General features: G+C 32.1%; 1 protein-coding gene across 2 annotated transcripts; it reads right to left on the bottom strand.

Moving 5' to 3' along the window:
• Window positions 1-1818: 1818 nt before the first annotated feature.
• Window positions 1819-27011, bottom strand: LOC143065002 (MOB-like protein phocein). 2 transcript variants are annotated; one of them, XM_076238252.1, is made up of 8 exons: window positions 26905-27011; window positions 10401-10463; window positions 7971-8071; window positions 6838-6880; window positions 6107-6193; window positions 3756-3835; window positions 3119-3230; window positions 1819-2387 (listed from the first exon to the last, which is right to left on the bottom strand). In XM_076238252.1, exons 1-8 carry the CDS (start codon window positions 26971-26973, stop codon window positions 2262-2264), a joined length of 681 nt encoding a protein of 226 aa, XP_076094367.1. In that variant the 5' UTR covers window positions 26974-27011; the 3' UTR covers window positions 1819-2261. The 2 variants fall into 2 exon arrangements, with proteins under 2 accessions (XP_076094367.1, XP_076094368.1); XM_076238253.1 differs by lacking the exon at window positions 26905-27011 and adding an exon at window positions 11975-12027.
• Window positions 27012-27376: the final 365 nt, after the last annotated feature.

Here is a 27376-nt window from a genome sequence, read left to right as displayed (position 1 = left end):
AACTATTAACATAGAAATAAATACATGATTAATATATGTTATGGATATAAATACCATATCAGATGACAATATATTTTGGTTGATACTTGTATGTTTCTTTAAATTATAAGTGTATATGGATTTCTAAATACATATAAATTTGATGATTCTGTTCACTTAGGATTATGGTGAAATATTTTGTGAATAGAAAGATAATTTATCTTATTTCACGATTATATTGCTTTTCTCAACCCTTTTGATTTTTATTCAGATCCTTCATTATGTTTCAAAACTACAGTAAACTAAATAATTGTTGGGCATAAAGTCATCAAGACCATTTCTGCAGTAAATATTGAAATATAATAGACATATTATAGAACACCACTATGACCAATATACTTTTTTAATGTAGACGATGGACCAATCTGATCCCAACATTTTGCCACTAAATGTAGTTTTGTACATCTTGTTAAACTGACAACATTTCTCAAGCACAGAATTTTGTAGATCGCTTGATTTAAATACAATAAAATACCTGCCAAATCTGATATAAAAGTGGTGTGATCAGTGATACAGATTTAACATACAGCTGATCAAACTAAGGGAAAATATCTTTAAACAACACCATACATGATGTTTAAAGTACAAAAAAAGAATAAAAATACCAAAGACATCTTGGGTTCAACAATACAAAAGTTTCTATATTTAAAGCTTTAAATCACCTGAAGTCTACAAAGTTGTGAATTAATTTTTTAGAGACTAACTGCCAGCTCGTCAAAATCCCTAAATAAAATTCAATCATTTTACCAAGAACAAGATTCTTGTGATGAGATTATGACATATGAAGGGGTCTGACTTCCTCTTTTTTATCATGATTAGAGGAATAACAAGATACAAGAAAGAACATACAATATAAATTAGTTCTGGGAAAAAAAAACCTTATTTCTTTAATATCAGATCTATATTAGACATACAGGTAAAAACAATACTTAATAATACTATATGAAAGAGTGCTCACAGTCGTGGAAAACAAGCTCAAAAGTTTTATATTCCTTATCATAAAATCTTTTTTCTTGAACATAATACAAGATTGATATACTAATTGTTGCTTAATTAAAAATAATATAGCAATTTTTTTATTCAATACTTGAGTGGGGTGCTCATTTTCACCACAACTTCCATGTTTTCTGCAGTTTATGTTCCGGTCTTAATGTTTTTGAAGTATACTGATATTTTTGGTCCTTTGCAGTAAGTGCGGTAATTTTGTCTAAGTTTCAAAAATAATCATGATTGTTATAAAAATATAATTTACTGGCATATTTCTTCCATTTCAGCCATCCTTTGAAGTTTTTACACATAAAAATATGTGCACACTACTCTAATATAATTTTTTTTTTGAATAAGTACTAACATTATCATTGCAAAATAATCTATACAAATTCCAGAACATGATTATACAGCAATTGTATTTATGGAATAAGCATCTGTTGCCCTTCACTATAAAAAGTGTTTTATACTTCAACTAAGAACATTTCTAATATTTTCATTGTCTTTGAAATCAAGCAACATGAAATTTTCATAAAAACAATAAATGATGGTTCCTTTATCTATACAAGAAACCATTCAAAATAATGAATTTTGATCATAAAGAAGACACCATAAAATTGGCATTCCAGTACTTCCTCATTATATAATAATCTATATTCTAGTTAACAAACAGTAAACATCAAAAACAGTTTTATATTTTAAAAATTGTTAGCATCTTTCTCCAGTGGTCTATGGATAGTTTTCTCAACTGCAATCATACCACATTTCTTTATTTTCACATCATGTAAAGAGTTCAACTATTCTTTAATGAATGCTTAAAAAAGAGTGATAGTACATGCTTGTAACAATATCCTTGAATATTTCTGTAATCCTTTAAATAAAATCCTTGAACCTGAAACTTTGCAATAACTGATAAAGTACATAGTTTTCAACACCATTTTTAAGAAATTGTAACAAAAAAAAAGTTATCAAGATATACATTTTCTTATCATGCATTCATGCTACTTAAATGAGAAGAAAATATTTAAATGTCATCAACTTCATAAGACTTTTCTAATGAATATCTTGGCAATTAAGTAATACACAGTTCTCTGTCTTCAACATAAACATCTTCAAAGTAGACATTGACAAAAGAGTAACCATTTAGTTATTACTGAATCCTAGCACTGTCAACATCCTCTGCTGTTCAAGTTACTATCCACTTTAAAAAGACTATAAATGTGGTGAATAATTGTTTATGCCTCACTTTCTCCTTCTATCAATTCTTGGTCATCTAAAATAGGTACAATTAAGTTCTCTTTGGACATTAGATTGTACTTCGTCACAAATATTGTAAATCTTTTACATAGGTTGGTCTCATTCTAAAATACAAAAACACAGCATAGTTAAGATAAAACTACTTTAAAATGAAGAACATCAGTTGTACGAAAAGCAACAGTAGAAGTGTTGGTTCATGTATAAGAACAATCTGATTTTATAGGCAAAATCTTGTTGATATCCCTTATTTTAATTATGTTATGTCGTGTCACACGCTATCAATATATAGCATACTGGCAACATAGATTTGAATTTGAAAAAAAAATAAAGGTTAACTTTTTTCCTGTGTTGTGTTTTGATTAATCTTTTGTTACCTTTCTCAAGTTTTATTTGTATTTTCTTTTTTGTTTGTCATTATGAAGCTTATGATTTTTCAGCGTATCTTTGGAATCTTCTTGCTTATTTTATCCTATTTTATGCAGCATAAGGTTGGAAAATTTATTTTAAGAAAACCTATGGTCAAAAGATGAAGAAAATGATATTTTGTTAGCAATTAAAGTTTCACAGACAACCTTTGTTTAATTTTTCCCAAGGAACAGGAATCAATAAATCAAAGCAAGTTGACATAATTTAACTAATAGAACCAGGGGTCAAAAAACAGACCTGATGGCAATGTGGGTAAGAGACATTTCCTGTCGAAATTTAGTGTCTTCTTTTTTTCCAAGCTTTTCTGACATTCAAATAAAAATTCCTGTATCAGTAATGATTTATTTCCAAAAACATTAGTATTCTACTGTTAAAACAGTAAAAATATCAATAAAACTTATAAACTTACTTCATATTCATCAAATAATGTTCTGTGATGGAAGTAAGCATGTGAAAATATCCTATAAACTCTTCTGCATACTGATCCTAGTTTAGCTACTGATGATTCCTTTATACTGACCCTAAAAAGACAGAAAAGTTTGTTATTTTGTTGTTGTCATTCAAAGCAGTTGTTAAATGCTGACAGAGCAAAAACAATCAAGGATTAAGCAAGATTTTCAAAGTATATCAATATATGTTTCAGTATACTATTTTTCTGTAAATTCATGCATTACTAAATCAGTGTCATTTGACTAGAAAGTGAGAGGTTTGGCTAGCTATAAAACCATCTTTTATCCACCATTTTCTACATCAGGAAATGCCTGTAACAAGTCAGATATATGACAGTTGTTTTTCATTTGTTTGAGGTGTCTTTTTATTTGTTTGATGTGTACTTTTGATTTCGCCATTTGATAAGGGATTTGAATTTTTTTTGTAATTTTACTTTCAATCATGATAATGTTGATGAAAAAAAATCTAAATTGGTCTAAAAAGCTCTCAATCAAAAACATCAGTATCACAACACCACCATTTGATTACAGGTTGGTTTTGTATTATTTTCAAAGAATATGACTGGTCTGTAAAAGTTTAACACCTTGTTAACTTACCTGCTTGGGAAATATTTATTACTATTTAATAAACATGCAGCGCCATCTAGTGTGTGTCTTGTGTAGTCTATTGCTGGACACTGAAATTATACAATAATAGGTAAACAGAGATGTTTGCTGTATTAAAATCAATGTAATCAAAATAGATATAGGAAGATGTACATATATAAAGAGGTCATAATATTCAGTGCATTTAGCATTTAATCATGAACTTAAAAAGAAACTAAAAATATTCTTAATAATAAAAATTTTAGAGTATTCAGTAATGAAAGTCAGCGCTGAGCACAACATATTACCATGATAATCACAATATATCAATGAGATCAGTTAAGGGTCTAACTAAAATAAGTTTTTAGAGAAAAATAACAAACATCGTAATTGTGGGATAAAATATCAATATACTGTAATAACATATACATGTATGTTACATGTTTCAAAGGGACAATATACAAACTTTATTTTGTTAAATATTTCACAAGTTCTATTGATATTATAATTGTCTTTATGTATACTAAACTTTGCAAAATTACAGCAGAACATAGTTTACCAATCATGCATAGTACACCTATGTTATTACAGAAAATATATTCCTGCAATAACCAAAGGGTGTTATTACAGCTTCTCTACATCTCTTTAAAGCCTTTACTCAGAGATATATCACAATGCATTTCAATTCATTGTAAGAAATGATGATTAGAACTTGTAATGAGGCACTGTGCAAGATTCCAAGTAATTCCCAAGTGTCTCATATAATACGTTACATGCCTGTAATAACTAAGCCTTGTTATTACAGATTAATTTTCCATTAAAAGCCTTGTCTAATTGATTTACTATAGTTGATCAAAATTGTATTAATGGAATTAGTAAATTAGTTATCAAGGTAATATATTAAGCTACTGCCAAAGTTTCAAGAATTACCAAGTGCCCACAAAAGATTAAAGTTATGATATATTTAACTGATAACAAACATATGTTACTACAGATTAAGGAAAAAAGAGTAGACAACTCATGAAAGTGTCTGTAATAACACATGCATGTTATTTTTCTCTGATAACTTGTTTAAGTTACACCCTTGACTGACAAGGATGTAATTAGGTGACAGAAAAAAAAAATTAAAAAATTGATACTTTAAGTCAGAATTCACTTTCACATGGTTAAGGAACAAAATAAGCTAAATATTGATAAGTTATGGAGCCCCTTTTCAAGCTATTTGATTTTTAAGAAATGGCTTGAAAAGGCTGACCTGGACTTTAACATTATATTTGTTTAGGTATTATTTGCATCTAAAATCAAAAGAAAAGAGATATAGAATCTGCCTAAATTTTGGTAAATGACCTTTTATGAGCTATTGAAGTCTTGTATGAAAAGGAAAATAGGTGTTATAAAGGGGCAACATATTTTACTCTGTATCGTAGGGAAAAACCAAAGGAGTCTGAACACCTGACTCAAATCTCTAAACCTCACCTAATATCCTTAAACATTGTAACAACAAGTCAGTCAACAGTTCCTATCATTATACTTCATGTCAAAATGAGATTTTGATTGGTAATAAGGGAGATAATTTACTGTATCCTATGGCTAATACTCTATTATCCTTCACAAAGATACTTGCTCAATTGTGCACTTTATTAATTAAGATGGTTATAATATATAGAAGATATCACAGTTTACTACTAACTGTTATTACTGTTTATCAAATTGCATATTCAAAATATTCTTCTATATTTTAACCATCCATATCTAAAGAAGGGATATTCAAGTGTCACTGGTCATGAAATTCTATGCACAAAAAAAGTTGATCACAGCAGTATTTCAAGGTCATCACAAATGTAATGAATGCCTCATACTTGGACATTACAACCTTAGCAAGTTAGCATAACCAAATAAGAAAATTGTTCCAATACATTTGGATAGTTGTAGATTTATCAAATAAATCAGAAAATATCCTAGTCATGATGTATGTAGTCCAAGTTTTATTAATGCATACTCTAGATTATGAAAAACTTGTAAAATTTATCAATTAATCAGCAAAGTCTACTAATTATTTTGGCATGTAATACTAAAATTAAAGAAAGTTTTGAAATGAAACTAATACTGCAGACATGTAATTTTATTCAATACTAATGCATGATACTGAGAGCTCTTCAATAAACTACTTTCCTGCTTATAATACTGAGCTGGGTGTTGTCTTGGTATGTGAATTTATATAATTTTACATTTACCTCTTTAGGTGTTTTATGTGAATTTATATAATTGTACATTTACCTCTTTAGGTGTTTTATGTGAATTTATATAATTGTACATTTACCTCTTTAGGTGTTTTATGTGAATTTATATAATTGTACATTTACCTCTTTAGGAGTTTTATGTGCAGCACATAAAAAGATCCATTGTTCTGTTGCTGTCATTTGTGTACATGTTTCTGGATTACATTCAGCCTGTAAATATTACCATGTTAATTATATTATTATAGCAAAGCAGCAAAGACAACAGTCACAAAAATAATGATCATTTCTTACAGTGTCAAACAGTCTGAATGTCTCATGAGTACATGCATACAGGGTTTAATATATCTTTCCTTTTTTATGATTCCATACATTGTGCTGTGAAAAAACATTTCATAGATAAAAACATAATACTTTTTTATTTTGTGAGTTTTTTTGTTGATGTTTTATTTTTTTTTTATTTTGGATTTTTTGCCATTTATTCATTAAGAAGTTGTTAGCTTCTTTACTTTTCACAAGTCTTCAAAATACAAAATTTGTAAATTTCTCTGTATAGCTCTTTTTTGTGCGTGTCATTACAACATTCAATTCAATTAGAGTATAAACCTTTGTCATTATAAGTGTTCATATATTAAAAGGATCAGATAATCTCAACTCCCAATAAAAATGTGTTTTTATACTATTGACTTATTTTCGGGAGTTTCCATTGAAAAAATTATAAGCACAACTGTATCATGTTGTATTTAGCATGCGTAAGTTTCCCTTTATAACTTTGTCACCTAAGAGAAAAACAAAACCAGAACGACTGTTAATCATTCTTTCTCCTGCATTTTGCTATTTCTAATGAAGCTTTTTACCTGTAACTTGACTGATAATCCATTCAATTCCATACAAAACTGCCTGAAAAAATAAAAAATGTTCATGTTACTTCTGCAGACATCCAAAATGAACCAAAATTTGAGATTCAATAAAAAGATGACTAAATCGCCTTTATTTTAACCAGACCTACAAAATGTAGGAAACATAGAATGCGACACTCAACAAACTCAATACTCAAGTCATACCTGATATGTTAGTTGTTACAAGTCAACATACAATATGTTAAAAGATATTTTTTGTTGATGCATGCATTAGTTGTGACATCATGAAAAGAACATGTTAAAATACCTTACTTTTTAACAAACAGCTTAAGACATAATTATTTCCTGTTAAGTCATAGTTTTAGCAATGATTCATTGTAATATTGTTAAATAGTTCCTGATTTCAAGTCTTAGATGGAGAGTCGTCTCATTGGCACTCACACCACATCTTCCTATTTACTGCAGGGTTTGTTACTTGTGCTGTGTGGATGCAGTAGAATGTGTCCCCATGCTTGTAGTGTATGCCCTTATATTTTTCAGTTATTGGTTGTTTGTTCTGTGTGAGCCAATGCTCCGTGTTGAAAGCCGTACATTGACCTATAATGGTTTACTTTTATAAATCGTTCTTTGGATGGAGAGTTATCTCATTGGCACTCACACCACATCTTCCTATAACCATTTTAAAGCATTAACAAACATTTTCCTTTGAGTTAAGGAATTTGTTTTCAGTGAAATGTATCGTATTGACATTATTGAGGAATAGTTAATTTCGTTTTCTCCATATTGCAACCATGTTGTATTTACTTTGATTTTGTGAAGATTTAATCACATATCTTATTCTTTAACATTAATACATATATAAATAATTTATTCATTGGTTAATAAAATAATAAACACCAACAATTTAATACTAGAACCATTCCTCCTTCACCCATTTTATATATAGTAATCATTGTCTCAGAACCAGATTTTATTTTACTTGGCCTAACAATTAAAATCTCTAGCTTAAAGACTGTTATGAAAGCCAGAATTTTGTGTATTTGTTTTGCCACTGTATAGTTCATGCTCCATCTTGTACACCATTATCTTATGTATTGGTACCCTTACTGTTTATCATTTAGACATCTTACCGTAAATGTTCATATTTCCAAACTCCTTCATCAACACCATCAGGTTGATTTAAAATACCTTCAACATCATTTACATCTTTGTTTATAGCTTGCTGTATATACTGTAGAAAGAAAGAATACAGATTAATGGCTGTTGATTTACAAAGAAATCACATGACTTCTGTTTTCTTTGTAGGTCGCATGTAAACATGGTAAATGGTTTGTCAAACAGTGTGATGGTCATGTTGGTGTAGAAAATGGATGTCTTGAAGTTTTACCTAGACAGTACATGTACCAAAAATGCTGGTACATTATACATTTAATTATTTTATCTTTTATTATTATTTATTTGTCATAACATAATTGGATCAATAAAACAATAAATGTATTTCTATTTCTACATGTTCTATACAATCAAAATCCAAACATACAATGTGTAAAGTATGGGTATTTGTCATTGTTGAAGAATGTACAAAATATGTATTGTGACTTATAGTTTTCTCTTTGGCAATAATAGTAAATACAAAATCTTCTTATAATCATTACATAATTATACTGTATATATGTCTACATGTACAATATAAGCACAATTGCTGAAAAGTACATTAAATGTTATCAATATTCCATAGTTTCATCAAAAATTAGAAATACTCAGAATGAGAGAAACAGAAATTTGCTATTAATTATTATATACTTTATAAGTACTCCTGAACTTTTGTATATATATTGAAATTTGTATTTGATTGTTGAACTTTTGTTTTCAAGTACATGTATTACATTTTTACGTGCCAAATACTTTGAATCAGGTTTATAAATTTAGGATAGCACTTTGATAAGCTTGGCAAAAGATAAGAGATATATATGGTAAACATGGTTTGCATCTCTTGTGACACATTTCCTATATCATTTCTCCTAATGAGCTTGAATTTCCAATGGATTTTTTTCATAACCTTTAATTTATTTGAGTTTTGTTTTTTCTTTATTACAGATGTAGAAAATTGTGGCATACAATGTACATGTACAACTGATCAACAGTACATGTATCAATGCTTTAAGGGGAAAACACTCCATATCTCAATTCAATTGCCATGATCATGATGATTGTGACCTATGTTTTTGTTTAACATTAAATATCTCTTAAGAGGATATCTATCACTCGAAAGTTTTTAAATAGTTCCACCTTAAATATTAAATAATAATTTAATGTTGAATGTACATTGTAACACGTCTTCTGATTAGCTGACCTTGTTTTAGTTTATCAGCCCATAGACATAATTTAGTCATGTGACCGTGACGTGATCAACGTTTTTTCATGGTTTTCACCCGTTTAAAATGGCAATTAGAATTAAATTATAAGAAATCACTGTAATATTTTATCTGTCTATTCGAAATAACATAAACAAGAATGTGTCCAAAGTACACGGATGCCCCACTCGCACTATTATTTTCCATGTTCAATGGACCATGAAATTGGATAAAAAATATAATTAGGCATTAAAATTAGAAAGATAATATCATAGAGAACATGTGTACTAAGTTTCAAGTTGATTGGACTTCAACTTCATCAAAAACTACCTTGACCAAAAACTTTAACCTGAAACATGCACTGTCATTTTCTATGTTCAATGGACCATGAAATTGGGGTCTAAAGTTTAATTTGGCTTCAAAATTAGAAAGATCATATCATAAGGAACATGTGTACTAAGTTTCAAGTTGATTGGACTTCAACTTCATCAAAAACTACCTTGACCAAAAACTTTAACCTGAAGCGGGACAGACAGACGAACAGACAGACAGAAGGACGAATGGACGCACAGACCAGAAAACATAATGCCCCTCTACTATCGTAGGTGGGGCATAAAAACAAGAATGTGTCCAAAGTACACGGATGCCCCACTCGCACTATTATTTTCCATGTTCAATGGACCATGAAATTGGATAAAAAATATAATTAGGCATTAAAATTAGAAAGATAATATCATAGAGAACATGTGTACTAAGTTTCAAGTAGATTGGACTTTAACTTCATCAAAAACTACCTTGACCAAAAACTTTAACCTGAAACATGCACTGTCATTTTCTATGTTCAGTGGACCATGAAATTGGGGTCTAAAGTTTAATTTGGCTTCAAAATTAGAAAGATCATATCATAAGGAACATGTGTACTAAGTTTCAAGTTGATTGGACTTCAACTTCATCAAAAACTACCTTGACTAAAGACTTTAACCTGAAGCGGGACAGACGGACGAACAGACAGACAGACGGACGAACGGACGCACAGACCAGAAAACATAATGCCCCTCTACTATCGTAGGTGGGGCATAAAAATGTGGTGCACACTTTAAAATAACTCGCTACACAGGTTATTTGGTCATGTTAGTGTGCACCACATTTTTGATGTTATTTCTTCATAGACTGAAAAAATATGACAGTCATTCCTTAATTGTATACCTGTTGTACAGCTAATGTATTATCCATTTCTTCATAAGCTATGTCACTCCATTTTGACCACATCTGTAAAACAAACATATACAGATATAATTTTAAAATCTATCAAAACTTTTCATTTCCTGTTAAAAAAATATAATTTTCTAGATTGTGAAGTCATGTCCAACAAAAATTTGCTTCAAATGGTCCATGTCAACATTCGGTATTTAGATTTGTACCTTTGTTATAATGTATTAACATGTAAATGCTTCAGCTGGTCAATATGGTCAGTTTTCACACATGTTCATGATGTTCAAATGCATCCCCCTTCCCAACAAAACTTTATTCTTTTTAATATTAAAACGTGATAAAAGCAGTTACAATGTACATGTATTTCTATCTCTTCAGTTTGTCATGTTTCTATTTACAATGTCACTTCAGGTACAATGGCAAATAAGATCAAAGCCTTAAAGGCTGTAAAAGCAATTGCTGTCATGTTAATGTTTGGGGACTTTTATTTTTCATCCACATATATATAATAATTAAACCTGACATGAGTGTTGTCTAGTTAGAAGTAAGAAGGTTTTAACTTTATATAAATAAAAGACTTTAGCAGAAAGTCATTTTTAATATGTTTTATATTTCACAAGGAGACAACACGTTAATACCAGGCTAAAGTTGGGGTCAAATATACATGTGCTGAAACATAACTCAAAAAGAAATCATCATGGATTATCCCCTGGTAGTGTTTGTAACTGGGCAATAATTTCCTTTATTGATTTAATTTTAACAATTTTCATTATTAATTTATATTTAACCATTAACACAAATGATTAAGTTAAAACATTTCAACTTTCCAGACGCAAATGTTAAAAAACGGGAAAGAAATAAAATATCTTACAAGACATAAACATGTAAAGAATAAATATATATTTCAGCTTAATAAAAATATTTTCATAATGGTACTTTGTCATCATTTTTAAAACTAAGTTCCAAACATTATTGCTCAGTTGATATACATGTATGTCCTTCTGATGCGGTACGAGCACAGGCACTTGTTTCTATCCAAAATAGTTTTATATGGATAGCCGACCTTCCTATGGATAGAAACAAGTGCATGTGGGTACGAGATAACTATAATTCTCATGCAATCCCGAAAAGGGGGGGGGTCATCACAGACAAACATGACATTAAATCGTTATCACTGATGTATTGTTTAGGGCCAGTTGAAGGACGCCTCTGGGTGCGGGAATTTTTCGCTGCATTGAAGACCAGTGTTGGTGACCTTCTGCTGTTGTATGTTTTTCTATGGTCGGGTTGTTGTCTCTTTGACACATTCCCCATTTCCATTCTCAATTTTATTATACGAACAAGAACAAACAGCTCTACGTTGCTTTGACATTTATCAATTTTCAGGAAACATTGCGAAAAATGATCTTCAATATTTCGAAAACATGTGAAATAAAATTGCTAACACGGTGGACCGTTGAGTGTCAACAAACGTAGTAGACTTGTTCACTGAAAAGACGAGGATAATGGTTTCATCTGACATTTGTTATGCATTCCCAGTTTTGATCATGATATTTAAAAAGACGTACTTTTTTTCAATCTATGTAACTAGAAAATTCCAAATTGAAATATCTCTTCATCTGGACCGACTTGGCATCTACTACGTTTGGACGGGTCCATTTCATTAGTAAAGTGATCGATAAATATTACGGAGTTTGACAGAAAAGGAAAACGAACTTATTGTTATGTGTTTTCAACAAGGGTTTCGTTCCGCTAAATTATTTGCGCAAACAAAGTTTGTCTATTTTTAGATTACAGGTAATCATTTGACACTACGCATTAACCTGTGTAGTGATTTTGATTTTACGATAAATGTATGAATGAACGATAATTTTATGAATGAACAAGAGCACCTGACCTCTTAAAGAAACACAAATTAAACATATAAAACCGTATTTAATAGGAGATAATTCAGTTAAATTTTCAATACTAAATCAACAACTGAAATGAATCCATATTTTGTTGAAACATCGTACGAACGGCGGAAAACGGAATCGCAGTTATAAAAATGTACTTTTTTTCACTCGGACTTCTATGTTATTTGATAGACAAACGGTTGACCCTTTAAATACAAAAATACATCTACAAGAACATATTCTGAAACTTCTTAAATCCACTAACGTTTTTTTAAAGTTTCAAGCTATGTATTGCATTAGAAAACATACATAGGTGTTAAAGAATGACAGACCAGGAGCCTGTTTAACAAAATACTATGGCTTGATATGGGCGGAGTCTCTGATCTGGGTCACAAAGATGGCCATACGCGATAGCATAAAAGCAGTTGCTTTAAAAACCAGACTAACTTACAAACTAGAGGCTCTTAAGAACCTATGTACTTCACCTTGGTCTATGTGCATACATGTATTAAACAAAGGACACAGATGGATTCATGACAAATTTGTGTTTTGATGATGGCGATGTAAGGGGTCAACTGACCATTTTGGTCATGTTTGACTTATTTGTAGATCTTACTTTGCTGAACATTATTGCTGTTTACAGTTTATCTCTATCTATAAAAGTATTCAATAGTATAATCATGATAATAGTAAATGTATAATAACAAAAAACAAATACATTTTCTTAAAATTACCAATTCAGGGGCAGCAACCCAACAACCCGTTGTCCGATTCATCTGAAAGTTTCAGAGCTGATAGATCTTCACTTGATAAACAACTTTATTCAACGTCAGATTTGCTATAAATGCTTTGGTTTCAGAGTTATAAGCCAAAATCTACATTTAACCCCTATGTTCTATTTTTAGCCATGATGGCCATCTTGGTTGGTTGGCTGGGTCATTGGACACATTTTTTAAACAAGATACCCCAATGATGCTTGTGGCCAAGTTTGGTTAAATTTGGCCCAGTAGTTTCAGAGGAGAAAATTTTTGTAAAGGTTTACAGTTAACGACGATGACGGACGCCAAGTGACGAGAAAAGCTCACTAAAAAGTGTGTCAGATGTACGTTTTCCTCTTACTTAACATAGATCTGTAGAGGTCTGTAACATCATTAATGATACTTTGTTTGTCATTCTACCCTTAAATACTTAATTGTAATAGAGAATTAAACCTGTTGCTGTATGATAAATAATATCTAGACTGTGACCCTCAATGTCCTATTTTTACATAAACAAGAATCAGTCAGGGGACTTACTTAAATAAGTGATTTTCTATATCACTATTTCAAGTAACATTATTTCCATAAAGGTTGGAAGTTAGAGTTGTCTTTCTTTAATAATCACCTATTTAAGTAGTACAAATTAATCACTAGAAGACGTGATTTAATTTTATTGTAGCTTTAAATATAGAATACTAATGATCCAGGGACTAATTATGTTTCTTAACTGATCAGAACCAACATCTGTGTTGTCTACGATGACCAGGTCATTTCAGGTGATGACCTTGTATGTACAAGGCCGTAGCTACAATGTACCCTTGAGGCAAGTGAGGCAATTGCCTCACTAAAATTTTGACACTGATTATTATTTTTATACATATATATCAATATAATAGTCATTTGTTGTTCTATCTCAACCTTAATTTCTATATAACTTGTCATCATTCCTTTTAAACTATTCTTCCTGGATATAACTCAGCATCTCAACGGGTGATGTTTCTCGATAACATTAACCTAGTGACGATAGTCATCATGGATCTCTAGTTAAACACAGGCTCTTGCAGAAAAGGAAAAGCGACACTGAAGGTAAAGAAGGAATAATTCTAGTAAACTTGTTTTTTTGTGAACAGAGTCTGAGTATTGCATATAACTTCATTAGAACAATCCAAAAACGATAAGTAGACTGAACAATCAAGTACTGGTCTTCGGAAGGGGGCAGTGCTGTCTGCGTATTCATTTCTCCGTTTAACCAACTTTTGACAAATCAAGTCATCACAAGGGGGCAGTCCTGTCTGCGTTTTCATATCACGAACTTTAATCTTTCTCTTTACAGATAAATAAAATATAAATAATATGAAACATGCATGGATTAGTTTCTATCCATGTTTCTTTAACCTTAAAATTTGAAAGAATATCCCATATTCCAATTTGATATTATTGAGCATTTGAGGAATGGTAGAACCTTTAACACAGGATTTTGTCTTTACTTATTCGGGACTAAGGAATTTCGGTTCTTTATATTCGGGGTTCGGAATGGGACACCCCATACTCCTAACCCCTAAATTTAAAGATTCTGGAACTAAAATACCACCAACTATTTTCAGAAATAATTTGAAATTATGGACCTTCATGTAAACGTCAAAAACTCCATTCCAATTCTCCTGTACCCATCTATAATACTAAAATGACGAGGTCCAATTTGTCAGCCGTCATCAGGTAAAAACGGCAAATCAAAGAATTCAACTTTATATATAGCTAATATAGGACATTGGTGTTGATTAAAAATTACACCACTCCAGACCCTTTTGCAGTCCACATAATTAATATTGCCAATAATTAACAAGTTCCGGGTCGAATCCGATACCGATACCAAAAGTATATTCACCTGTTACCTATTACCTTATCTGTACGTTCCGCATCTAACAGGCGCACCACCATCCGGTGTATTTAGGATTTTGCTATATACACGGGTCATAACCACAGGGTTGACACTACTAAATTCAACCATTGTCACATTGTTCCCTATTGTAGTATTTTAATCAGTATGACTTTCTAAGATGACAATACAAATACTAAAAATTTGGACTTAAATTAAGGCGTATAGGTACAGTTTTCAATTTGTTAGCCGGCATGACGTAAAACAGCGAATCAAAGATCAAATAACTAATATAGAACAAAGCTGTTGATTAAAAAATACTCCATTCCAGGCACTTTTGTTTTCCAAATAATTAATATTACCAATAATTGATAAGTTCAAGGTCGACGGGTTAAATCAGAAAGCTTTTTAAAGCAGAGAAAACTGTGCATCTTATAATCGACATGACTTTATCAGATAATATGCATAGTTCTATACTTTAATTCAGTCACGGACCCGCGATATCACGGGTGTGTTCTAGTATCATATATACATGTACTCTATAGATAGAATCATATACATTTATCTTATCTCATTCTATCCCTAGTTTGTCTACTCTTTGTCAGCATAAAAGCGAGTTTAATATTTTGTAACTGCAACTGTATGATGGTGCTTACAGGAAAGCTTAATTCCCTTTTGCAAACAGAACTGTTACTACCGATGCTGCTACCAAATTGCTGATGGAGAAGGAATTGGAAGAAGACATTAATTACTGTGTTGATGATAATGTGCTTCCTTTAGAAACACAGACTGTCCTAAAACGACTGAAAACTTGGAAAAGAGCATGCATGGCGAGAGATTGACTGAACCGGCCATAGAAAAATTTGGCAAACTCTACTGAATCGATGTTTGTTCTATATGTATGTTCTGGCAGCAGACTCAAATCAGTGATATTTGGATGATAATCTTACATATAAATTTAAATAAAGTTGTTAAAAATTTGATGTTAGTAAAAGTCTTAAAATATAAAAAAAATTATATAAAAAGTGTCCAAATTCAAAACATTATCAAACTCTCTAAAAATGCCTAGAATGCAGGATTTTGCACCATTCATTTCATACCCTCCAAAAAATAATTTCGCATCGCTTCGCTCTGCTCAATTATTTTGCCTCACTAAAATAAGATGCCTAGCTACGGCCTTGGTATACTGAATCTAGGATAATGACATAAAAATCACTTGTTTAAGTATCAGACCTCAATTTCCTTCCCAAAAATCACTTCTTTAAGTATCATTCTTTTAATAACCCCCACTAATTTCAACACCCCGAACAGTGAAATTTTTATCGCGAACAGTAGAATTTTATTGCATAATCTGAAAGATGAAACCTTGAACTTCACAGGAAAAATACTCCCACTGCTGGGAAAAATCTTTTAAGAAAGTATCAGTTCATTATGTAAAGCCACTATTATAGCATTTTTTCAACTAAAGTAGAATTTTCAGCTAAATGATAGCATCAAAGGCATAAACCTTGCTACTTAAAAGAAGCAAAAAGTTATTTTTTTTTTAAATTTTACTAATTAAAAGATATTATTTAGACCTATATGTTTAAAATTTTGAAAAAAATACAAAATCCCAATTTGTGACAAAACCTTGAATTTGCTACTCAAATAAGTGATTTAATCAAAGAGCTGATAGCTCTGAAGTGGAAGAAGGTGAATAAAAGGTAACTTGAATTACCATAAAAGCAGCCCCACTTACCCAGGCTGCTTTGTTCCATTATCGTTAAAATGTATTTTTTTTCTTCAAACAAGAAAAGGTCATAAGTACATGGATTTCCCATCCGTACAATCATTTTCTATGTTCAGTTGACTATGAAAATTAGGTAAAATCTTTAATTTGGCAGTAATTAAGAAGATCATATCAAGAGGAACACATGTGTACTAAGTTTCAAGTTGATTGGATTTCAACTTCATCAAAAACTACCTCGACCATAAACTTTATAACCAGAAGCAGGACGGACGGACAGACTAGAAAACATATTGCCCATAAATGGAGCATAAAAATAGTAAGACTTGTTACATACCTGCCAACTTTTTAAAAAGTTCCCATATATGGTTTTTACTGCACAACAATTTTAAAGGTTACAATTTTTAGCGACGTATTTTGCAAGATCTGGATTGTCTAGAAAAAGTGTCATATTTGTATGATGAACTTACATGCCTTTTCCTTAAGTCTGTTTGCATGATTCTAGTTATATATTAAATCGGTAGAAAAAATATACATGAAGCTAGCAGACCAGGGTTTATTTTCCAGATTAAGAATATTAGATGCTTGTTGAAATTTCCAATTTTGAATTATGCACAAAGATGGACCTTTAACAGGTTGGGAACAACACTCCAAATGAGGGTAACCTAACTGGAAGATCATCACAACCCACTGTAAAAAATGAACACAAAATAGAATTTTTCAATAAAATGCTGAAAATAGGCTTTAAAGTATTAAAATGCATTGCAAAAAACAAATATTTCATTAAATAAATTTAAGTAGAATATTCCTATGATATTCCTTTTCATATTGGATACAAATTTTATTGAGTCTACTGCAGACACTTTGTAGTCAAAGTGTTTCAACTGAGGTACTACACAGGCGTCAAAAGGCGTCATTATGGAGTAAAGGGGGTGGCGTCAAAAAGCGTCATTATGGAGGAAAGGGTTAAGTACTGAATGGTCAAAACATCATGTTTTTTTATCGACATAAATTTTGTCATAAATGTAACCAAATGATGTAGAAATTGTGTTTTTTCTTCAAATTTCCATCAAATTGTAATGTTTATAGTTCCATTATTGCCTCTCTATTTGAATAAAATAAAATAATAAGAAGAATCTGTTTCTTGTTTTGTTTTGTTTTGTTTTTGACAAATGATTGTTCACTGCTAGCAAATGAATCATTATATTTATATATCTTATCTGTATATATTTTTGTTCATGTCTTCATCTCCTTATCATTTGTAAATGTATAGACAAATAAGAAAGAAATAAGCTCCACATGTATATTTGCAACATCGTAAATTAATTACAAAAACATTCTGTTGTAAACAAAATTATGATATAAACTTCAATTTAATCCTTGAAAGGAGGTCTAGATTGCTAAAATAATTTATAAATTTTAATTTTTATTTGTCCAAAATCATTTAAATTCATTTAATCAACATCCTTTTATGATTATTTGATTAAAATATTAATCATTTATAGTCTTTTTACAATTTACATTTTTAAAAGCAAAATAACTGAAAACAGGATAAAACAAAGGGAAGTAACAAAAAAGTATTTCAATATTCCCAATACACATCGTTTTGATAACACAACGGCAGTTAGCCGGAGGTAAACATCGTTGATTACCAGTATGTTTGACACCCAAGCTGTCAAGTGAAGCCATATAATTATACATCTTCTTTGATGTTCAGGTAAAATTTAACACAGGTGTCAATTACACCCGTACAGTAGTAAGAAATGATCAAATATGGCGTCTGAAAAATTTCATACACGGGAGTTTTTTCTCCTAAACGGGAGGTTCACATGTATGTTACGAAGGGCATCTAATTCACATGACAAAGGAAAACCATGAATAAAGACAACACTTTATATATCCTTTTTATTTATATAAAAACAAAATCTTCTTGTCTGCAGGATTGCAAATTCGTAACTTCAAGGGCGAACTTGTAAACAGGGCGAGTTGTCCCGATACCAAATTCACGCATGCGTAATACAAATATCTACAGTTAAAACATCCTGTTACAAGTAAACAAATAACGTTCATGTGGATGAGATGAAATCTAATAATTTACATAAATAAAAGGGTCATAATTTACAAATTAAATGATTCAGATGCCTAATTTTCATGTGTAAAAATCGGTGTCAGGAATCTAAGTTGTTTTGAAATTGTAATACACGAAATGAATGCGGCATACGGAGACTCAATGCCAATGGTCAGCCCCTTAAGTCTTCAGAAGACTTGACGTCTTCTTCCACTAAAAATCACTTATTTCAGTAAGTCCCCTGACTGATAATACATGTTAAAAGAAATTAACAACATGGGTAAATGAGTTTTTAGATTTTAATGAAACATCTAATGAGGAACCTTGCTTAATTGCTAACTTTTTATCATCACTGACATAAATAAATCTTATCACATATTTTTATCTTTTAACAAGTGGACATTTTTAAACTTATTAATTTTAAGTTTATCCATTTGTGAATTTTAAAATCTTTTGTTTTATGCTCATGGCAGTATGATCTGTACAGTTTAAATACAAGTTTTTACCTTTTATCCTTATTATTTTTGTTTTACTAAAACAAAGTTACATATTTCAACTTAAATAGCATTTTAATATTTTTTCTCTAATTCTTCATGAATTTATCCCTTTCTGTATCCATTGTTTAAAAAAATGTAATCAACATGTGGTTCCTTTGATTTCAGTTCATCATTGGCTAAAATCCGATTATGATGTTGAATTTTTTTGTTTTCCTCTGAATTTCCTATTGTGACGGCATAAAAAAAGGCGACCATGCCTGATGACATCACATAAAAAGAACACATCTTTTTTGCAGATCATTCAAAATGAAGGAATAAGTTTGCCTGCATATTGTTTGAAAATCATTAGAGAAACAGACTCCACCACCAAATTTCGTGTAATACGCTATTTATCCACTCTGGACAGTTAAATTTTAAATTTGCAAAATTTAACTGTCTTGAGTGGATAAATATCGTATCACACTCAATGCAGTGGTAGAATCTATAAAGTATGCACATTTTTTAAAATTATCTAATCTAGAATATTTTTCAATGCATTGACCCTGCAAACAGGGTGGACTTCTGAAGAAGAAGATTACAAATTTTAATCATTACTTTTACAAAACCTTCAATTTGTTACATGTATATTTGTTTGTTTTTATAGATTGATTGATTGTTGGTTGCTTAACATCCAGTAGCAAATATTTCATGCATATTCAGGACGAGAACAAGTTCACAATAAATACAATAGGTAGGTTGATACAATAGAGGCCATCTGGGATGATGGTCAGGGAAATTTGGACTGCCACTGGAAAATGAGGGTATACTGGATAGGGTCAGAAGTTTTGCCTTGCAACAGGTCACCTACGGACCCCTCAAAGAGTTGTTGCAAGGGTTCTTAACGTGCAAAGAGCATTGCACTCTCTCTACACGAGGCATCGGATTTAACGTCCCCAATCTGATCGGACGTGACTGCGAACTTGATACATCCCGCACAGCCAAACGGACGCCCCACTTCGGCAAGCGTTTTACTGCCGGTCGGAAGAAGACCAAGTGACCATATTTCTATTCCCCAGTCACCCTTGGGGGGTTGTTTTTATAGTGATTAAGATTAAAACACAATGTTGACTGCTGTAGTGTTCCCCAATTTTATACATTTTAAATTTTACCTATTATGTCTGTTTGTTTTGTTCACCCATTGTTGTTATCCATTTGTTTGATGTGCCAAGTTTGAGCTTTCAATTTTGCATTTTCCTCAAAGTTCAGTATTTTAGTTACTTGTTTAATATGACCAAAAAGTAATCTTAAGACTTGAAATTTCCTACAGGAGACACTTTTTTTTTATATATTAAGCTAACAGTCATAACAGTTGAAGTTTATGACATAAATTATCAATGAATCATGATGGAACGAAGACCTATGTCATGTGTTAACAACTTGTCCATTGTATATGAACATCAGGATAGCATTATATACTCCAATTAAGAACTTTATAGTGAGTATTATATCTGCATCAACATGGGCAACTCACTTCAGTAACCGTGAGGCAATATGTACACTTATAGTAGACTGTCAAAGCTTCGCAAATCTGAACATTATACCGAACAACCCAGAAATACTTGGAAAGATTGAAAATATGTCCAGAATATACTGCTATGAAATTCACAAAAAGAGACTATCAGCCGAGATATAACACTTCCCTGGGTATCACAGCTCCCCATAAAGACACTAATGACAATATTTACCACCATGTGTCTATATCTGATATATATCATAAATAGTAAAATAGTTGCCGTAATTAAAATACTTTAGTGTGATGTTTATGCATAAATATTTAGAACGTTAATATCTGCTTGCTTAACTATAATATACACCATATATACAAGCCTGAACGTGTGTACCGTGCAAGACTTTAAAATTTGAGTACAACAGGGGTAGAAATAAGAAAAGACCATTGACTTGCCCAAAGGGCAAGTCAATATCTAGATTAACTTGCCCTTGTTTCTGTTAACTTGCCCGAGTAATGCGGACGGCAAAGCCGTCCGCACCGACGAGCGTAGCTTGTCGCGCTTACGGCGAGTGGTCTGGGGGGCCGCTTAAGGCCCCCAGAAGCTCTGGAGTGAATGGTGCCAAATCCTGCATTCTAGACCTCTCCTGGCAGATGATTTCAAGTTTCCATACACCCTTTTTTAAACAAAAACTTTTACTTTTACAAAAAAAAGTGACAAAAAATTTCAGCCATTTAAATAATAAATTCATCCAGCCATTTTGTTAAAAATTTGCGTTTTCTATTTCCCTCTTCATATTTTTTTTGTTGCTCAACCCTGTTGACTTTGGATTCTTTAAGTTTTAAGGGGGGACAAAATTTACTAAATCAAAGCGCTGTAAGCGCTGAAGGCAGTTAACCAAAAACCAAGGCAACCATAATTATGAAAACTGTGGCAATGTTGCCTCAACATTAAACATTCATATATAGTACATTCATGTTTATCTAATGATTTATTTATTAAGGCAAATAATTCACATGTTATCAAGGTTTCAAAAGCAATGCATATATCAATGTATATTTTTTATGGTGAGTCTGCAGTGGTACAAGTTCCCAATGATTGCAGTTGTTCTACTTGGTAGTTAACCTTGGTTTTATTTGACTGCTAGAAGTTCAATTTGACTTAGTATGAACATGTAATAGTATAAATGGACTGGTTTCCCTGGAAAGAAAACTGAGTTTGTGTTCTATAGTACAAAAGTTATGAGACACGAATCAGACAAATGTTCACTACAACAGGGATCAAAGGTGAGGTCTGACTGACTTGCCCATAGTAAATGTAAATGATTTGTTATTTTGTCCCATACATATGAATATATATAATTTAGGGGTGGGGATCTCAACGGTTTTCAAGTTTCTCAAACAGGTAGGGGTAGGCAGAGGATTTAGGGGGGCAGGGGGCCCGGCCCCCCCTTTTTGGGAAAAAAATTGGTTGCTTATATAGGGAATCACTGAAGCGTGACTGGAGCGGGCCCCTCTTAGGTCAGTCAGTGGGCCCCACTTATGAAAATTTCTGGATCCGCCACTGGGGATAGGGTGACCCTAGGGACTTCCCCTACATTTCATTTTATTTGTTATATTGTCCTATACATGAATATATATGGTTTAGGGGTGGGGATCTCATTGGTTTCCAAGTTCTCAAACAGGAGGGGTAGGGTGACCCAAGGGACTCCCCCTATATTTCATTTAATTAGTTATATTGATCCATACATGAAATTGAATATATATTGTTTTGGTGTGGGGATCTCGACCGTTTCCAAGTTCTCAAACAGGAGGGTTGGGATGACCACAGGGACTTCCCCTATATTTCATTTAATTTGTTATATTGTCCCATACATGAGTATATATGGTTTGGGGGTAAGGATCTTGACCATTTCCAAGTTCTCAAACAGGAGGGTGAACAGTGACCTCAGGGACTCCCCCTATCTTTCATCTGATTTGTTATATTGTCCCATACATGAATATATTATATGGTTTAGGGATGGGGATCTCGACCATTTTTAAATTCTAAAACAGGAGGGGTGGGGTGACCCCTAGCAACTCTTCCTATTTTTCATTTGATTTTTCATATTGTCACAAACATGAATATATATGGTTAAGGGGTGTGGATCTCGACCGTTTCCAAGTTCTCAAACAGGAGGGGGTGGGGTAACTCCAGGGACTCCCCCTATATTTCATTTTTTATTTATTATATTGTCCTATACTTGAATATATGCAGGGGCGGATTCAGACGAGGGAGGGTTGCGGGCTTGTACCCCCCTTAAATTTGCAAAGCATGGGTTGTTCTCAGCTTAATAAAAAATATTCCGATAATTTTACATCAATTTTTTTAGCCTTGCTCTGCTCGGCGAAAATTTAAGTTTGCCCCCCTCCTAACCTAAAATCCTGGATCTGTCCCTCATATGGTTTAGGGGTGGGGAGCTCGACCGTTTCCTAGTTATCAAACAGGAGGGGGTAGAGTGGCCCAAAGAATGCCACCTATATATTATATGATTTACTTACATTAAGGTATATATAATATAGTTGCATTATTTGTGAAAAAAAAAAATGAAACTTTCAGCTACTTTAATTGACCCTTCAAAATTGAGAAAAAACAAATAACCCCTCGAAATTGCAGTAATATGTTTACACTTTTAAAAGCATTTCACATGCATTATCATCATTTATCATTTATAAAGAAAATTTAGACTGTGACCATGAACATGTATATTGTTAGATATAACTGTTCCCAGCTGTCACATTGTAGGATACATGTCAACTCGTACTTTCGGCAACTCGTACTCAGCCAACTCGTACTTCTACTAAGTCGTACCCAATATTTTTTTAGCATTATAATATAAGTTTTCTACGTTTATATCAGTAGATATGGATATTTTAACTCCCTGAAGTATCCCAGTGCACCCTGAGGTAGATCCATAGAATATGAAAAGGATATTTGTAACTGAACATTGCGTTGAACATGTCTTAGTTTTTTCGTGTTAGTAGAAAATATTTTTTAACATTATAATGCTTCATATTTTGGATTTTTAAATTAAAATTTGTCAAAAAGTAATTTTGAGTTTCTGAATAAAATATTTTTCTGTTTTTTCTTTCTTTTACATATATCTTTTGGTTTACAATACTAGTGTTTATATTCATATACCATGCATAGATGTATTTTTTCACCTGCTTGGATTTATTTTGTAAATGATCGCCAAACCCGGAATTATTGGATTTTTAAATTAAAATTTGTCAAAAATAATTTTGAGTTTCTGAATAAAATATTTTTCTGTTTTTTCTTTCTTTTACATATATCTTTTGGTTTACAATACCAGTGTTTATATTCATATACCATGCATAGATGTATTTTTTCACCTGCTTGGATTTATTTTGTAAATGATCGCCAAACCCGGAATTATCCTTATCCGCTTCCGGAATCGGATCCGATTTGTAAAATTTTGTCTTCACGGCCGCCATTGTTATGTGTTTACAATGTTGTTTTTGTCAATCAGATACGATTTTACTCGAATTTATACAATACTAGAACACACCCGTAATATCGCGGGTCCGTTACTGATATATAACTATGCGTATGCCTTATTTTAGTATTGATATTGTCATCTGATAAAGTCATGCCGATTATAACATGTATAAGGTGCACCGTTTTCTCTGCTTTCAAAATCTTTCTGTTTGAACCCGTCGACCTGGAACCTATCAATTATTGGTAATATTAATAATTTGGAAAACAAAAGGGCCTGGAATGGAGTATTTTTTACTCAACAGTATACAGCAAAATTCTAAATACACTGTTTGGTGGTGCGCCTGTCAGATGCGGAACGTACAGATAAGGTAATAGGTAACAGGTGAATATACTATTGGTATCGGTGTCGGACTGGATCCGGAACTTCTTAATTATTGGCAATATTAATTACGTGGAAAACAAACGGGCCTAGAGTGGTGTAATTTTTAATCAACACCATTGTATTATATTAGTTATATATAAAGTTGAATTATTTGATTCATCGTTTTTACGTGATGATGGCTGACAAATTGGACCTCGTAATTTTAGTATTATAGATTTGTCGGCGATTTTCTGTATAAAGCTAGCGGTTGAACAAAATGAACATCGCCGTCATGAATAATAATGATAAAAATAAGTTTTTAGCTCGTTTAATTGGAGACTTTGGTGAACATGGTGAAAAGGTTTGCAAAGTAATTTCTTATTTTCTTTCAAATGTAAGGCTACGGGTGTAGCTAGAAACGAACTATCCTAGTCAAAATTCCGCTTGCAAAAGTGAAAGGTCGCGGACCTCGGACCACCGCTAATTTGCACACCTGCCTCCAAATTGAAAAGCTACGAAAATTTCTTTTTCTAATTTGAAATTGCCGCCAACAGCATGAACAGTTGAACTTATTATATAATAGACTACTGACGTAGTTGTACTACGTATTGATGACAAACAATATTCCTACGACTTTTGTCATTTGGGAAATCTAAACTACTTGTCTTAAGAGATTTTCGGCGATTAAATATTTCATACAATTGTTCTTTGACATCTTAGCTAAAAGCACAAGTCATGATGAACTACACAAGGATTCTTAATAAGCACTACTTCCTATGTGTATCTTTAAAACTTTTGGATAAATCGACGATCATTTAAGGTTTTTCTGGTCATTTTTTTTGTAATCCAGAATAAAAAGTATTAAAAAAGTGTTCAATTAGTTATATATAACATAGTAGCAAGCTAGATAATAACAATGGCAAGTATTTCAGGATTTATTGTGTAGAACACAAATCTAGGGTGCTCGCATAATGCAGCTTAACTGCATAAAAATGTTCCATTTTCGTTCTACTTTCTACTTTCATTTTTAAAATCAACTCAAAAGTCGTTTGCAAAACGCGTTCTGATTGGATCGTTGTATCGACTTCCTTTCACGATTAGTAGCGGAAATCCCCGAGCAGGTGCGACTGAACATTTTAAAACGCGGGCGCTCATTGGCTTACGCATAGGAATTGACCAATAGAATTATTCGGGATAAACTACGATGTTTACGATTTTCCTGGCATGCGCATATGAAATAAATAAAGATGACGAAAATAGTAATACAATAATACACACTGTACATCGTAGAAAATTACGTCTGACATAGTTATACAAATACAAATATTTTATTGGCACAAATTCATTAACAATTAATGGTTAAGACCTATTGCATATATTATTATATTAATTGACATGATAGAATGAAACACAAACACAAAATTTCAACTTGCCCGGCGGACAACTATGTGATGGGATTCACTTGCCCGCTGCAGATTTTACTTGCCTCAGGCAAGCGGGATAGCGCTTATTTCGAACCCTGTACAATGTAGAACTAACTCTTATAACGCAAAAATATATCATTGCTTATTAACAAATATATCAACATTAGATAGAAAATAACCATCTGTAGCATCCTCTAAATGCATAGTATTTTGGCTTGCACTTCTTGGCTCCCATATGAATGAAGACCTTTTAATTCATTAACTCTATCCAGTGAATTCAACAGCCAAAATAGTTAATTGATCTTATTTAACTAGACATTACTTTTTTCACCGTATCTACATCCTGGATAACGGAGGAACAGAACCTGGATAATGAATGGGTAATCCGTGTATATAATATGTACATTTCTGTAAATAAATTTTGTGCATGTGCAATGTTCTGGTGGAGGATTTCATTACAATTTGGAATAACTTGTGGATATGTTAACATTTTTAAAAACTAATCCGTTAAGGAAACACAGCTAGCTGTGTGTGCTCCAACACTGGAGGGATTTACATAAAGAAGAAGAAGTTGGGTACGAAATTGGAGTGGTGGTCAAGGTACGAAATGTCCTACTGAGTCTATAGTGAGATCGAAGTAGAAAAAAATTTACATCACCAATGTAGGCATCGACTGATTACCAATCATGGTGCACGCCTATGTAAAGTTCTACTGTACTACTGGTACATTTTTTTCAACTCTTTTTTTTTTTTTGTGGGGAGGGGTGAAAAAAAAAACATTATTCAGCAAGCGGGGCCAAATGTTTGATAGTATATCAGTGCCTGATCATATAAATAAGTGTTACACATGACCTAAAATATATACACTCAAAGTTATAGTACAGCTAAATAATTGACTAAATAATTGCCTCAGCTTTTGTTCCAGGCCGATTTCGTCGGAGGACTGCTGTACTTCCATCGGCCATTTTCATCTTCATTGCAGCGCCCTCTCAAAATAGATTAGCAAGGGACATAACTAGTGTCATTCGGTTTATCGAGTTCCCAGTCCGTGGAGGAGCAACGTCACTTGGGTAAATGTGGTAACTGCAGTTACGTATATCCAAAGATGGTGGACGACTTTCTGGTCAATATTACTTTTGTCGATTATGTAATAATGATGTACTATTCTTCGGAATTTCGTGTCTTATAGGACTAATTTCCTTAATTTGAAACTGAAATACTATGGGGTTTTCTCATAGTTTCACCGCTAACAGGAGAAATCGGTAGTCCAAAAAAACGCGATGATATGGGTAACTGTAAAGACTGGTATCCGCAACTGTATTAAACTTTTAGAAAAGGATATCCGTAACTGTTTGTTGTTTCTACGTCATTCGGTTTGTT

Source organism: Mytilus galloprovincialis, chromosome 2, assembly GCF_965363235.1.
Source record: "Mytilus galloprovincialis chromosome 2, xbMytGall1.hap1.1, whole genome shotgun sequence".
In the NCBI taxonomy this organism is placed as follows: Eukaryota; Metazoa; Mollusca; class Bivalvia; order Mytilida; family Mytilidae; genus Mytilus; species Mytilus galloprovincialis.
The sequence above is the reverse complement of the archived record's forward strand: the minus strand, read 5'-3'. Positions and strand labels throughout refer to the sequence as shown.

Bases quoted from the DNA above. Each gene is read 5' to 3' on its own strand.
- LOC143065002 (XM_076238252.1), bottom strand. From the start codon at position 26,973: ATGAAGATGAAAATGGCCGATGGAAGTACAGCAGTCCTCCGACGAAAT. The intron at 6,194-6,837 runs GTAAAAAGCTTC...TAATATTTACAG, and splicing joins GATTATCAGTCAAGTTACAG to GCTGAATGTAATCCAGAAAC. The intron at 2,388-3,118 runs GTAAGTTTATAA...TTTGTATTTTAG, and splicing joins CATTATTTGATGAATATGAA to AATGAGACCAACCTATGTAA.